The 15,678-nt window shown below is 38.5% G+C and overlaps 1 protein-coding gene across 5 annotated transcripts in view; it reads right to left on the reverse strand.

Annotated features, from left to right (window-relative positions):
- Window positions 1-3,764: 3,764 nt before the first annotated feature.
- slc4a2b (solute carrier family 4 member 2b) overlaps window positions 3,765-15,678 on the reverse strand; it is a 39,839-nt gene continuing 27,925 nt past the window's right edge. For all 5 annotated transcript variants that reach the window (XM_035526002.1, XM_035526000.1, XM_035526001.1 and 2 more), the window contains 16 exons: window positions 14,305-14,485; window positions 13,783-13,918; window positions 12,966-13,173; window positions 12,426-12,531; window positions 10,787-10,971; window positions 10,408-10,624; window positions 10,008-10,214; window positions 9,580-9,728; window positions 9,169-9,363; window positions 8,711-8,959; window positions 8,425-8,514; window positions 8,158-8,324; window positions 7,478-7,731; window positions 6,776-6,945; window positions 5,933-6,106; window positions 3,765-5,548 (listed from right to left, as the gene is read on the reverse strand). In XM_035526002.1, the coding sequence (XP_035381895.1) occupies window positions 5,468-5,548; window positions 5,933-6,106; window positions 6,776-6,945; window positions 7,478-7,731; window positions 8,158-8,324; window positions 8,425-8,514; window positions 8,711-8,959; window positions 9,169-9,363; window positions 9,580-9,728; window positions 10,008-10,214; window positions 10,408-10,624; window positions 10,787-10,971; window positions 12,426-12,531; window positions 12,966-13,173; window positions 13,783-13,918; window positions 14,305-14,485 (2,769 nt within the window). In that variant the 3' untranslated portion in view covers window positions 3,765-5,467. The remainder of the gene's footprint in view (window positions 5,549-5,932; window positions 6,107-6,775; window positions 6,946-7,477; window positions 7,732-8,157; window positions 8,325-8,424; window positions 8,515-8,710; window positions 8,960-9,168; window positions 9,364-9,579; window positions 9,729-10,007; window positions 10,215-10,407; window positions 10,625-10,786; window positions 10,972-12,425; window positions 12,532-12,965; window positions 13,174-13,782; window positions 13,919-14,304; window positions 14,486-15,678) is intronic.

The following is a 15,678-nucleotide window of genomic DNA, read 5'->3' on the forward strand; positions in this document are numbered from 1 at the left end:
TGACACCAACCCCAGCTCTTCAGATGATTCTGACACCAACCCCAGCTCTTCAGATGATCCTGACACCAATGCTAGCTCTTCAGATGATTCTGACACCAACGCTAGCTCTTCAGATGATTCTCATCCTCCTGATCCTACATGCGCCTTATTTTCTTTCCCCTGTTACATCTGAAAATGAACATTACATAGGTAAGCCCGCCTGCAAAAATAGAATACTAATGATCCTGTAAAATGGGGAAAATATTAACTATTTTCACGCTTTTGATTTATTGCATTAAACTCTAATGGGCTTGCTACTTTATATTTTATATTTTTGTACTTGCACAATCATTTACAAATACATACATATGGGTGGCAAATTAAAGTAAAAATAATATAAGGTGCATTGTTGTCCTAATAATTAAGTAGAAAGAAGTAGTTTTAAAAATGGGTTGCATGCAAGAATTATTTTTCTAACATGAAACACATTGTTAAAGTTTATTAGTTTATTCTATGCGATTTGTGTTTATGTGTGCACATTTGTGTAGTTTGTATGTATAAGTTGGTATTTGTATTTGATGTGGACTAACCTGTAGATATGAGTGTTTACTAAAATGAGAAAATATGTGGATGTATTTATGGTTAATCATTTTATAACCGTCACATCGCTCTACTCGCTGCTCCTTCTAATCACCACTAGAGGTCCTCGTCTTTCTTCCCACGGTAGCAGAGATGGTTGTCGACGGTCACTGTATAATACTCTTGTTGGCGGGGAGCGTTCGTGAATCCGGGCTGGCACTGCACTGGCGAGAGCGCTGTAGTTTATAATAATAATAATAATAATAATAATAATAATAATAATAATAATAACAACAATCACCATAATAATAATAATAATAATAATAATAATCCCCATAATAATCACCATAATAATAATAATAATAATAATAATAATAATCACCATAATAATAATAATAGTAATATTAATCACAATAATAATAATAATAATAATAATCACCATAATAATAATCATCGTAACAACAACAACAACAATAATAATAATAATAATCACCATAATAATAATCATCATAACAATAATAATAACAATAGTAATAATAATAATAATAATACTAATAATAATAATGGAGATAATAATAATAATGATACTACTACTACTAATAATAATAATCATAATCATCATCATCATCATCATCATTATCATAATAACAATAATAATAATGAAAATAATCACCATAATAATAATAACAATAAAATAACAATAATAACAATAATAATAATAATGGAGATAGCTGTCTAGTATTTTTCTTTTCTTTTTTAATATGTGTGCATATGTGTGCTTTGTATTTGTAAGTTGGTATTTGTATCAGATGTGAACTAACCTCTAGATATTTGAGTGTTTACTAAAATGAGGAAATTGGTTAACAGTCTTAGATAGTGATGGATAGTTTAGAATAATAAAGATTAATATATTTGATATAATTAAATAATATATATTGAAATAATATATTTATTTCTACCCAGCATGGAAATAAAGGAAGCTTTAGACTTGAGTGTGTGTTTAGTCTAAAATTGCCAAAATATTTTATAGGGCTTTTTACATCATCAAATAAGGTAGGGAAGAAAGTAAAAGTTATTATTAAACCTTACTGTTTGTTATTTGTATTCTTTTTAAAATGCTGCTAAGTGATAAAGTAAGAGTCTGTGTCTCTGGCGATTGGACTACCCTAGCGTCTGATGTGGATATAAGGATTGTGATGAATTTGTATTTACTGAAGCTTATTTTTACGTGTATGATGACAACGAGATATTATCTCTCTTGGGTTTATTAAAAATCAACTATAGCGTTATTCAAATCAGACTAGATTTATTTATTGGCCTGAGATACGGTGTGTTTGTTTAAAACTTCCATAAGAACAAACTTAAACATATGAAAAAAAATTATTTTATTTTACATCAAGACTTGAGATTAGCAGTAAATATTTGACCAAATTATACATTAAAATAATAACAAATTTTAATAGTTTGATAGGGAGCTAGATAAACATTTTTATTCCATAGGAAATTATATCAGTATCAACATTTCATGGCTTTGCCTCTTTTCATTAATAGTACAAGTGACTAAGTTGTTTACCTGACTGAAATGTCTGATATTTGGATCTCCAAAGTGAAAGTAGTCTGCTTCAGTTAATGTATGATTCAGGTGAAAGGATGAGCAGATTAGTCTATGGCATGATAAGGAGTAAATCCAATTAAATTGATGATAGTTTGAGACCGAAAGTGGCACAGATTCCAGTTAGTTTCAAAGCCAGTTCCATCTGTCAGTGGAATATGAGGATTTCAATTTAAAAATAGTATAGTGTGTAGAGACTTTTAATTTGAAAAAAAAAACCCTGAATAAAGTGATTTTATTGTCCAAATAACTCAAAACAATGAATACAATGTTTGAATATTCACGAATGTATTTCTGATCCATGTTCTGTACTAAACAGTGTAACTATTCTAAGAAAAAGGAATAGAAACATATATTATTTTACTCTTATTAATAATGTCATGATCAATGACAAAAAACTCTCTTAACAGTACTGTTTTATGTTCAGTGTGTCATTAGCAGGTATAATAGGCAAATGCAATATTAATTTACTATTTAAGCAACATCATAATTGTATTACTCTAAACCCATGTTTTATACCATTTTACAAATAAGTAATTCATGTTATTTAAGAATTTTTTGATTACCCTCAAAAATATATAAATAAAAAGATAAATATTCCAGCCAGGTTCTCAGCCAAATCAGTGTGTGTGCTGTGGCCAGATGCTGTTTTAGTAAATTAGTATTAGTTGATTAAACTGTATATAGACTGTGTCTATAAATAAAAATACTGTGACAGGAATGAAAGCAACTAGTAATTGTACTAATGTTATCTAATGTTTACTGTTACTGTTTTGAGGATTCGTTGAAAAACAATAAATAACAAAACAGAGGATAGTTACAAGCTACCCTGAATCCCCAGTCTGTACAGGAATAGCACACTATCACATTAGAGTATGAGTTTCTATATGTTGTGGATGCTGCAGCATTTATAAAGTGTTACAAGTATAGAATTAAATGTCTTTGGAGGCATTACAAATAATACAATTTTGTTAAAAGATGGGGCAAAAAAAAGCCCCAAAACCACAGATTTCAGAAAGACCCACAGGGTACTGGGTTAAAGGTCTTCACTTCAGTCTTTCAACATTAGTCTCTATTATGTTAAAAACAATAGTAATAATAACAACAGTGATGTGAGAAATACTACTTATTTTGAACATAACCTCACCTCCTTGGAAATTTACATTTAACAGACACTTTTATCCAAAGTGAGTACAACTTGAGGGTCTTGCTCAGGGACCCAACAGTGGCAACTTGGCAGTAGTGGGGTTTAAACCAGCAACCTTCTGATTACAAGTCAAGTATCTTAACCACAGAGATACCATTACCCTTTTTAACAGTGTTTTGGAGTTTAACTTGGTGCTTTTCCATAATGTATTGGGAATTACAAAATTCCCAGTGATGACACTAATCATACAAAAATAAAATTATTTCTTCAATAATACATGATTAATAAAATTATTTTTACATCATTATACATTACCATGCTTAATTGCACATTTCAAAGGGAACAGCTATTTCAAAAATGGCATGTTAAACTGAACCATTCAATTAAACAGAGATAGAAGCTACTGACCAAGTTACCTTATTCTCATGTAGTTAATTGTTTGGAATGCTAAATGTGAACAACAATTATAACATTACAACAGTCATGACTTACATTTTGCATAATTTCAACAATTCCTTGTTTTGTATGTATATATCATTAGGCCAAACATGGAACAAAAGTGCACTGCTCCACAGATATTCCTAAAAAGCTGTGTTCACACTGCAGGTAAAAGTGGCTTAAATCCAATTTACTAACAAAATGTGATTTTTTATTTATTTATTTTGCTCATTCACAATATATTTCTACTCTGGCCCATATCTTCCATTAAATTGAATAGATCTTGCACCAGAGCTAATCCACGTGCACCAAGGAACAGTGCTTCACACGACACACTCATGCAGATGAAACTTAAACAATCAGACACTAATCTAGCGCTCATATTGATGAGACTGTCTACAAATTCTAATGAGGGTGATGAGGCATAAAGGCTGAAGATTTTAATGACATCTCTCTGTGGAATCAGAGCAGCTACTTCACAGGAGAGGAATATCTCGATGTGTCTGTTGTATTGTTTTCCTGCCAAGTGTGAAGTTATGACAAATGTTGAGATACATTGATGTAAAAGTCACAGGAAAACCAATCTGACTGTTCCCACAGCGGCTGCATGTCATGAATTGGATATGTTGCAGATCTCAATACTACATATTTACATTTATGGCATCTAGCTGACACATTTATCCAAAAAGGACTTACAGTTATGACTGAATACAACATGGGTAACTCAGGGTCAAGGGCCTTGGCATAGTGGGGCTTGAACTAGCAACCTTCCGATTACTAGGCAAGTACGTTAACCACTGAGCTCTGTCACACCTGTACAAGTGCCAAAACTGAGTCACATATGAAGAAAAAGATTGGAGTTTGGCAACTCTTACCTTCAATGTGCAGGTAGCCAATAGCCAGGTCGTGTTGTTTTCAATGAAAATTAAATTAAGTATGGATGACGACCATGCTACTGGCTGTCATAGTTTGATGCATCTGTATGGCAGTGTAGCCGTGGTAGACCAAATTATATAATGTAGTTCAGAAAACTAATAGCCATAATAGCGGTTTGTGAAAAGGCAAGCAAGCAGAAAAACCAGAAAAAGGAAAGCCAAGCATAATTTTTCTATTTTTAAAATCTTTTTTACGAAGGCTGTTGTAAGAGATCCAGTGAAGAACTACAGGAGGGGAGTTACCAAGCCAACACTCCTCTAGGTAGATGCAGACAGTGATAAATGGTTTTCTTTAATGTCGTGTCATGCGGCTGAATAGAATTCAGCTTTTGTCAAAGTGGCCCATTTATAAACCACTTTCATCATTTAATGATCACATATGTGATCATCCGCTATAAAAACGCTCAGATTTGCAACACTGTGCAAAATCCACTCAGTAACACGCAGTACTGGCTCCAGACTTCTTGTAACATTTACATGGGACAGAGATTTCATACATGGATTTCAAGTTTGTCGATCAGAGTAAATATGAGCCTTTCAACAGTGGAAGAACTTCGTGTCGAGATTATAAACAGTTTCAAGACAGGAAACCTACAAACATCAAACACCTCTGTGGGCAAAGCTACTGATCTGAGCACAAACACACACACCGTTAACTGATCATTGATCACCATAGATATACCGATAAAATAGAAAATTCATGGCTTAAATATGAATACATCACCAGCGATAAAAGGAATGATAGACAGCAGGGGGGATGTGTTGCAGCAGCACAGGTCAGACCGGCATGTGCATCTCTGTGTACTCATCTTGTCCCTCCTTCTCATCAAAGGTGGGCTCTGTGTCATCGGCATCCAGCTGCGGCACAGTAAACAACGTGAGGCCAAACATGCAACAACAGTACCCTGCTCACAAACGAACAAACAAAACACACCTTTTCAGTGAAAGTTAGCTTGGACGTGGATGACCACCAGTTCCTGTTGGTATTTTTGTATGACTGATTACACGGATTATAAGTACCAAATAAGTCTTGCTTCAACCTGCAGTTTTCCAGTGACACCCACATTACCCACACTACAGAAAACAATGGATATTAAGATGATGGAAGTTTGTCATGTAAGTAACCTGATTCCTGGCTGGTTTGGAAGTGAATGGAAACAAAAAGACTGACATTAAAAGTATCTGTGAAGTATGTAAACGCGTTTGATTGTTCTTTGGTGGTAAGAACTTCAGCATGCTTACACACTGCATCTCGCGTGTGGTAAAGATGCGCGGGAGGAGGAACATCTTCAGCGGCACAGTAAGGATGAGGACGAAGGGAAAGGCTAGTGAGGCTGCTGTGGACATGACAGCCCACAGGGTGGCCAGACACACCACCTGCACGGCCGTGAACAGGTGCATGCGCAGGGTCCGCACCTGGGCCACACACAAGAGATCAAAGGTCAATTCAAGGGGCACTTTGGACTTTGGCATAAAAAAAGAATAAAACATGAATAGGCTTCTCATGGAAAAGGTACTGCATTTAAATATGATTTTAATGCAGCGATTCAACTTCACTTTTGGAATGTAAGAATAAATAATTATTGCATTGGCTTGCATTGTGTTTACATTTGATATTACATGATGCATCGAATTGTTTCCTAAAGAGCAACAGAATCAAATTGTTACACTCCTACAAGAAGTTTACTCACTAAAGACAAAACTCACAAGACACCAGGAACCAAACCCAGTGTCTACAGAACCAAACCCAATGTCTGTAGATGTCCATAGATTGCAGACAGTCACTGATTGCCTGATCAAAGGACTGAATGCTTGCAACCAAGTACAAAGCAATTTTTTAGCTATTTAATTAAACTTTTACATTTTTTTCCCTTGAAGTGGGAAAATTGTGTATAAAAATAGATACACAATTTATATTACAGAGCGGATCAGTTTTATTACTAACAAAATGTTCAGTGTATTACTGAGCAAAGAGCAAGGTCAATTACAAACATGGCAAACCCCTTAGAAAACATGTGGCCATCATTCTCTGTAGAGAGCATGTGAAGGGGTGTGATGCACTTTGCAGGACGTGCGAGTGCTGACCTTGCGTATGTAAATGTGGTCTGGGTGGTATTTTGGAGGCATGAGGAGCAGCTGGATGCGTTCGGTTAACTGGATCCCATTCAGGGACATCACACCCATGTAGAGGAAGATCCCAAAGAGCACTGCAATAGGGATCTGTCGCAGGAGATCTCCGATCACTATGGAAAGACCTGGACAGAGACGGCACACTCAGCAACTACACTGACCGAGCTACACAGCCTACTCGGTTATGTAACGTTAACCCTTATTAGTCCATGTCATTTAAATGTATTGAACTTAAATGCTGAATCCCAAATGGCACTCAATCATATAACATTGCTAAAATAGGGAAAGTAGTTAATACTATACAGTTAATATTAGTTAACAGTAGTTACAGTCCGAGGCTTTCAGAGGAGAAAGTATACCATGATAATGACTTCCAGAACAATCAAAGCTATGCATTATAACTAGTTGTGAAGGTGATAAAAGTCAAATTTCTTAGATGATGTAGAAAGATGTCCCTTGACATCCTAAACCACATCACCTATAAAGGCCATAATTAGTTAATGAATTACAAAGATAGTTTTATTGTCATTTCAGCTATATACAAGTACACAACAAAAACGAGATAATGTTCCTCCAGGACCATGGTGCAACACAAAAAAGTAGTTATTTAGGTTGAAATGTTGACATCAGAATGTTACAGGTACCAAAATGACCCACCTACAAGAACTGCCACCAGCAGTCCAGTCACCCTTTGCTCTTTGACCTCTTGGATGCGAGGCTTGTCTCCAGGAGCAACAGCTTTGCTCATCACAGTCAGAGCGTTGACGTGGGTCACAGAGCGCACGGTGGCAGCAGCCATCCACGGAAGACCGAACAGAGCGCAAATGCCTCCCACGGTGACAATCAGGAGCAGGTCCAGGTGGAACCCAGAGCCCTTAATCAACATCCGTTCCTTCTTACTCACTATCAGCCTGCAGGGATTGAGAGAAAATTGTTTTGCTTAAAGTCAGGATGTACATTCAATAATTATTCAAACTCACTTACTATTCTATTGTGTTACAGCATAAAATGTCAAACATTATGAACTGTATAAATGTATTTTGCTGTACTTGGTTTTGCCCTGTATTTTACTACTTGTAAATTGTTACTGTTCATATTATTCATTTGTTTTTATGTTATAGACAAGATAACATTTCCCTTTTTAGGGACACACCAAGGAACATTACCTTGAAGTAAGTAATTATTTTTGATTTGACCAGTGAAATGTATAAATGACATATAAAAACTAATTCAAATATATTAATATTCACAACCTGAAAGTGATCATTTCAGTTAGCAAAGCATTTTAGAAGCTCTGCACTTTACTCTTTTGTTTAGTGTGTGCGGGTGTGACTCACGTGGTGATCTGTGTCTCCATGAAGATGAGTATAAATACAAGAAGTGCAGGCAGAGCGCTGGCAGCCATCATCCAGATGGGGAAATGTGTCTGAGAGCCCAGGGGGTTCACTACCCACCCTCGCTTTGCTGGGGTCGTCACAGAGAAGCCATGTGGAACACTCAGCTTCTGGACTCATAAATGGTGAGATGAATGTAATCTACTGTTACTTTCATAGTCATAGAATAAATGGCATCAGGAAGATAAATTCTTAGGCAGAGCATCTCACTTGTGTGTAAGTGTCCTGGATGCTGTAATCTACCAGCACCATAACTAGGATGGCAATGGGCACTCCAAAATCTCCAATCACCCTCCGCAGCTGGGACAGACATCAAAGAAAAGGCTTTCAAACATGACAGTGCAGTTGCTGTTATAGATCAGTTGTGTCATTCAGGGATACTTTAAATCAATAGACTCAAATGACTGAAATTCACTAGTACCAGTTTTTAGCTTTTTGAATCTTCGAATGATCTTTATGTAAACAGTAATCAGAAAACAAGTGGACATTTTCTCACTCTGCCAGGAAAGAAGGCACTGTTTTTGAACTTTCGCAGATAGAAAGCGATGAAGAATGTCCCTGACATGAGCACCAGCGACAGGAGAGCTGTGTTTGGCTCTCCTATCACCTTAGCCGTCCCTGGTGAGCTGCTGTTCTCTGCTAGCTGGTTCCAGGTGAGGTTCTCCACAGAGGAGCTTTCAGACGCATTCGGCAGTACTGATCCATTCACAAATGAGCAGCGCTGCAGGGGATGCTCTTGAAATATCTTCAGGAAAAATAAGATTTGCATTCAAGAACAACTACATACTGCAAAATTAAGCAAATAAAAACAGTTAGCATGTACATTGGACCAAATTAAATATTTATCGGTAGGTCAAAGTTTATTCTTTTCAGAACTCCATGTGAATTGAAAATATTTGTGTATTCGCTTGAAACTGTAGTTTACATTTACTGGGTCATTTCCCATAAACTGACCTTGGCTAGTTTGTAGAAAGTCTCATAGATGAAAATGAGGGAAATTAGGATGGAAAAAATCTCCTGGGTGAAACGGGACACAAATCGAACCAGGAAGCTGCCCTCCAACGCCACCATGACCACCACAATGACTACAAGCCAGAATCCGATCCACACCCGGCCCGTGAGGTACTCCAGATCGTTACTCTTGCAGAACTATAGCCACCAAAATAAGAATGTAAATCATTGTTGGGTAGCAAAATACACACAGGACAAACAATACTATGTTGAATTGAAGTGAACATCAGGTCCCAACATGGCATTGAATATGTGTGGTTTGGTAATTAGTGGTAAATAGTAATTCATTAACCAATTAAGATCTGTTATCAGTATAAAAGTGCTCTTATTTTTTCATTACAAATTAGAACTCACAGAGAAGAATGCTTCTTCAAATACTAGCAAAGGCCCAGAGAAGCCCACCACTAGCAGTGGCTGAGCTCCCAACAGGCAGAAGAGCACTCCCTGTATACATGTGGCCACAATCAGCTCCGACACACCAATTAGCCCCTCTGTCTTCTCACCTGTTCAAGGCAGTTCAACAGGCTTTCTTCATAAGGAATCATTAAATTAGATTTAAAAAACAGATGACCAAAACTTCAGTTCATCTTATAACTATCATTCATAATTAAAAAGGCACTGTCTCTGTTTCTTTTTAAAGGTAGAATAATTTAGTATAGTTTTCACAAATACATTTGATCTAGATTACATTGACATGGCTAAGTTTAATCACCTTTTACTCTTTTTGCTTCAGCAAAACATTTTATGCATTAAAGTTTCCAGTTGTGTTGGACTCCACTCACCGAGCAGCCCTCCAAATGTGATTGCAGGCGAAAGAGCAGCAAAGTAAATAAAGATGATGGCTGCCATGCACTGGGGGTCTAGAGCATCCTTAAAGTCGCTGATGTACTTTGGATACCTACGTCGGACGTCCCGGATCAGGCCACCAAAGGGCCGACCCGTGCGTTGCAGTGGGTCATCGTCAGGTTTAAAGGGAGCCAATAGAGCCTCTGCAGTAGGATGACATAGCTCTCAGACCTTTAATGTGCAATATTGATTCAGCCTTCCATCAAAAATCCAACTTTTAATTCCTTTTAATATATTTGTGACATACAGCCATAATACGACAGAGAGGTGCCAGTCTGTAATGTTTGCATCTATCAGTCATTGATCTCTCACACATGTACTCAGATATTGTCTGACCTTTCTCCTCTGTGCTCTTGGGTTCCTTGGACATCAAGCCAACCTCCTGTTCCTCTCTTTTGCGGAGCATCTCTCTCTGGAAGTGAGCTACGGATCGCAGGAGTTCCTCGCCACCCAGCTCCGAGGGGGGCAACACAATGCTACAGTCCAGAAAACTGTTAATGGCATTCAGCAGGTCCTGCCGCTCATCTGCCAGATAAGCTGCCTCGTGGAAGGACTGGATATGGGTCAAAATATAATCTTCCGTTACCTCAATGACATCCCCTTTACCTTGTTACCTCAATGACACGATCATGCTCTCTGTGATAGAAAAAATGGTATAATTGAAGGCAGTGACTTCAAGGCATGTTTAGTGTGTCACAACCGGGCTTTAGTTGACCTTGTCGGACATAAGAGTAGATATGGACCGGCCAATCTGGTGGTAGTCCATGCTGGTGCTGGGGGGTCCAAGCAGAACAAAGAGAAACCGCACAGGAACCGGCACCTCCAACACCGAGTCCAACTCTACGGCTTCCAGCAGACGCACAAACGCCATAGTGGGCTGCTCCAGGAAATCAACACTGCCTGAGGAGAGACACAGGAGAACACGGTATTACGACTAAATTTACTGCTTTGTGACAGTGTTGGACGTGTTTCTCTTGAGGGAGTTTGTTATGATCACTATTGTGTGACTTTTTTTCTAACCATTTTGATTAACTGTTTCCGTAATATTTAATTGTGCTTGCAGTAATGAGGGTTTGACAAATTTTACTGCAGGATTTCATATTTTTAGCTTTTGTAATGGGGCTGATGAGAAGAGAAACCCAAGTGATAAACTCACATGCTTTTACCCAATTAACAAGCAACCTGGTCCTTGGACATCCACTGGAACCATCCCAGTGGTTTTCTTCATAAAGGCAGTGTGTGTGTGAGGGGTGGGGGCCTGTCTCAGTACTGAGCTGCCTTCTGGTATGCCTGAAAACTGTGCCCTGATGTAGTGACATGAAAGCTTACGCCATGAGGAGTAGGTGAGAGTCACTATTGGGGGTCATTATTACATAGCCGCTCGTAAACATTACATGTTTGAAGGCTTTTTGATAATACCTGCCCGGGTATCTTATCTTAAATTCACCATCTCCTGTTAAAATGAAATATAACAAATATACTCGACTGGTAATCAGAAGGTTGACGGTTCAATACATTTCTGTCCTGCTTAAGTTAAGCCATTCATGCCCTGAGGTAAGAATACAAGAAGACTAAAGAAAGACAGCTTGCAATTGCTCTGGCTTCCTCTCTCTAGCTTGCACTCCCCTGTTTTGGCCAGTGTTCATTTCCCCTTTGCTCCCTCAGCCTGAGAACATCAGCCTGTTTAACCCTGACCGTGGTTCCTTTCTTCCACCTCTATTCAGGCACCAGTGCTTGCGAGGTTTTCCACCTGGTAAGCTCTCTTGCGCCCCCCTCTGTGGTGCGCTGGTAACGTGTTACCTTGTGAGTAGCTGTTCCAATCCTGCACTAGGACTGCGTATTTGCTTTGGAGGAGTCTCCTACCTCCCTTCCACATTAACCCAAATTCCACTATTCTCAGATGGGCTTGGTGCATTTTGTTTCTTGTTTAATCTTTTGAGCTTCATATCTGCTCTGAGGTTTTAATATCTGATGGTGGCTTACTCAGTCTAAGGAAAATTCAAGACAGAAAATTCATGAGCACAGAATCGGCAAAGAGCTTTCCTTAAGTACCTTACCCTCAGGCACATCACTAAGAATGAGCTCTCTGCCGCCATCTGGTGGCTTAGGGGGGTTTAACAGAGTATCTCAGAGAAGGCTATTCACTTACAGTTATTTCTTTGATTTATTCATTTTGAGCACTTTAGACTTTTATGAATAAATTAAAAACACATTTTTTTTTGGTATACTTTAGCTCTTTCAACATCTTTATGGTGTTTCCATTAAATCAGGAGCACAGGTTTCTCTCTAAATTTGCATTCAGATTGCACCTTTAACCACAAGTACAACGGTGGTCTTACCCACAAGCATCTTACCCACAAGTACAACAGTGGCCTCTGCATTTTCTGGAATCTTCTCCAATAGTTTTAGCTCATGTTTGGATTTGGATTTGTGCATGCCACTAGCTGGTGCAGTCTCTTTCTGCAATCACACATAAAAAGCATAAAAACCATTAGATGATTAAGCAACATACAATTGATAAATTAACTAAAATCTAAATAAAAAAGAGATAACTCAATATAATATATGGATTTGAACAATAAAAGAAATAAAATAAAATAAAAAATAAAATAACAAGTAGAAAAAAAAGAGACGCAATTAGCTCTAGAGCTTTCTATCTGTTCTATCTAGATCTATTTGGTGTGCACAGAAAATCTATCCTGTGAAATCTACAAAAACAAACCAGGAGTGAGTTTCCTGAAAGTGTCATAACACAAAGATCATCTTTAAATGGTAGAGAGAGTATTATATTTACCGCACACACACACTCTCTCTCTCATTTAAGATGATTTTAACCCTACAATGATTTTGAGAAACGGGGGCAAACGGGATTCATTCTGCCAGCTGCTACTTGCCTCATTTTTCTCCGTCTCCGTGTGCAGAATGGTGTCGGCCTTGGGAGTGGGGCTGCCCATGAGTGGCTCGGTGACCGACGTCTCGGGTTGGGAGAGGTGGTTGCTGCTGCTGCTGTGGTGATGGGGATGATGAGCCATCAGCGAAGCCAGACTCACTGCGGAAATGTTCCTCGGGAAGGAAGCGTGCTCCTTCTCATCACTGGGATGACTGAAGGAGAGAGAACAACAACAGTAGCAGCAGGGAGTCATGTGCTGGCCAGGGAAAGGTGACACAGTGGGAGTCCAAAAGCAACATGTGCTTCAGATAAAGGGGGGGATACCAGGTTCTAGTCTGGCGGTGAAGATGGTAATGGAGCGCGTCAGATGTTTAAGTCTAAGGTGTGCGGAATATGGAAAAGCCTATAGCGATTTATGAATGCACACTTTTTCATAACAAGTGATTCGATACTAGTGCAAACTAGTGCATGCTAGTGTTCAGCGTGGTTCTTGAAGACAAATGGTATAGGCCACTAATGTGCGGCCAACTATGCCTACTAGAAAAGAAGTACAAATATATTATTTTTTAAAATCTTAGCACACACCGAATTCCAAGTTGTAGTTTAGGTTACAAAGCACCATTTCTTTCCATCACACAAAGTATTTGCCTGGTGGAACTGCCTTTGCTGCTGTGGAGGACTTGTATTCTTCTGAGCTTTATTATTTGCCTTCACAATCCAGCTCAGTCGTCACAATGTATCTCCTCTTTCAGAATCATTTGTCCCAGTGCCACCGTGGCATACCTGACACACCCATAAAGGCAGATTTCATGGAAGGTTACCTGTGTTTGAGCAGCAGAGCCCGGAGGACATTGGTCCTGTCTTCTGCTTTGATCTGATCGGAGATGATCATCTGCTCCACCACCTGATGGGCAATGCCAGGCAGAGTCTTCTGGTCCAGGTCCAATAGCACTGCACCTGGGAAATGTGGCATTTTTGGAGGAACCAGTTATGCCATTGAAAATCAAGAGAAAAAAGGCAATGCGAAAACTACTACAACCATCACTACTACTACTGCTACTACGACCAAAAATACTAATACTGCTACTAACTACTAACAAAAGTACAACTAATAATACTACTAATAGTACTACTACTACTATTAATGCATAAAGAATAATCCGATTCAATAACTATTTCACTTCTCTGAAGCACTAAAATTAGATTTAACTAGTTATAAACTAAACTAGTTATAAATCGCAGTTCTTCCCCTCAACCACCCTGGACATGACGAGGTAATATAAAAGCTGTGCAGAGGTTGGAGGAGGTCTTTGAGCAGAGCTGCTGATAACCCCTGTCCTCACCGTGCGAGATGGTCTTCCGGAGCTCCAGCAGGCTACGAAAAGAGAGTGAAGCCACGTGGGGTTTACCCCAGCGATCGGTCTCCTCCTCCACATCCTCTTCAAATTTGATCCAACGGGCTCTCTCCCGCCACTGCAACTCTTGGTTCTTATCCAGGATTAATTCATTCAACTCCACAAACACCTGGATTCAAGATACGGAAAACAATATGCAATACTTTACAATGCAAAACCTTTAAAGGAGTAAGAGACGTTCAAAGGCTGAGTGATAGGCCTCATGCTCATCTGCTGGGTTCTGCTGCGCTAATGCTTCACTGCTCCCATGTACCCCAGTGGTCTGTCTGCTGGGTGTCTCATAACCGGAGAAGAGTAACAATTGCAGGACAGAAACACTAGCTAAATTGTTTTTGCTTACCTGTACACAACTGCACCAGTAAAACTATTTTTGAATTACTTTGAAAATAAAATTATAAAATAACATATATCAGTTGGGTTATGTTTATTATCATGATGCAACCCTTAAAATCAATCATGCATAAAAAGCACAGACAAATGCAATACATTTGTACAGCATCAAGTAATCATAATATTGAATATGACTTAATATTGATTATAATCAGTAATGTAATAATAATAATGTTTAAATGAATTAGCTTTGTGATCTAAAACATGGTGCAATAGCAGATTTGATCATATTTAACACCACTAAATACATTCCATCACATGTGAACTCTTATTCCTGATTCCTTACACTCTTATTCCTGATTCCTTACACACTTATTCCTGATTCCTTACACACTTATTCCTCCTGCATCTCCCCTGCACTACTTAACATTCATAAGCCATTATTACATATTTTAAAAGCCACACCATGTTCACACTGTATTGAGCATCAATTGGAGTATCTGATGACTGTGATCGTTCCTTAAGTAAGAAGCAGATGTATAAAGCAACAGATACATTGCAGACATATCTACCTGCTTTCTCAGGTGAGTAGAGTATGAGTAATTATGTGTGTAAGGGAAAGCATTCATAGGCAAAGCCACCTGAGAAATGCATTGCAATACACATTCATCCACAAAACCCTTTTTTTTTTGCTGTCTAATCTGCAGTGTGGCATGTGACCTGTGAAAAGGAGACTGTGAACATGTCTAACACAAGGTCATGTAGCTCATCATAATCCAAATGATATAATACATAAGATAATGAGGGCACCGACTGACAGAAAAGCAACCCCCCCCCCCCCCCCCCCCCCACACACACACACACACTCACACACACATAGACATAAACCATACAGAAACATGCACCTCTAACCTTCTGCTTTGGGGCCATCTTCAGGGAGAAGTCTGAAAAGACCATGCTGCCTGCCCAGGA

This window comes from Electrophorus electricus, chromosome 5 (assembly GCF_013358815.1).
Source record: "Electrophorus electricus isolate fEleEle1 chromosome 5, fEleEle1.pri, whole genome shotgun sequence".
NCBI lineage: Eukaryota > Metazoa > Chordata > Actinopteri > Gymnotiformes > Gymnotidae > Electrophorus > Electrophorus electricus.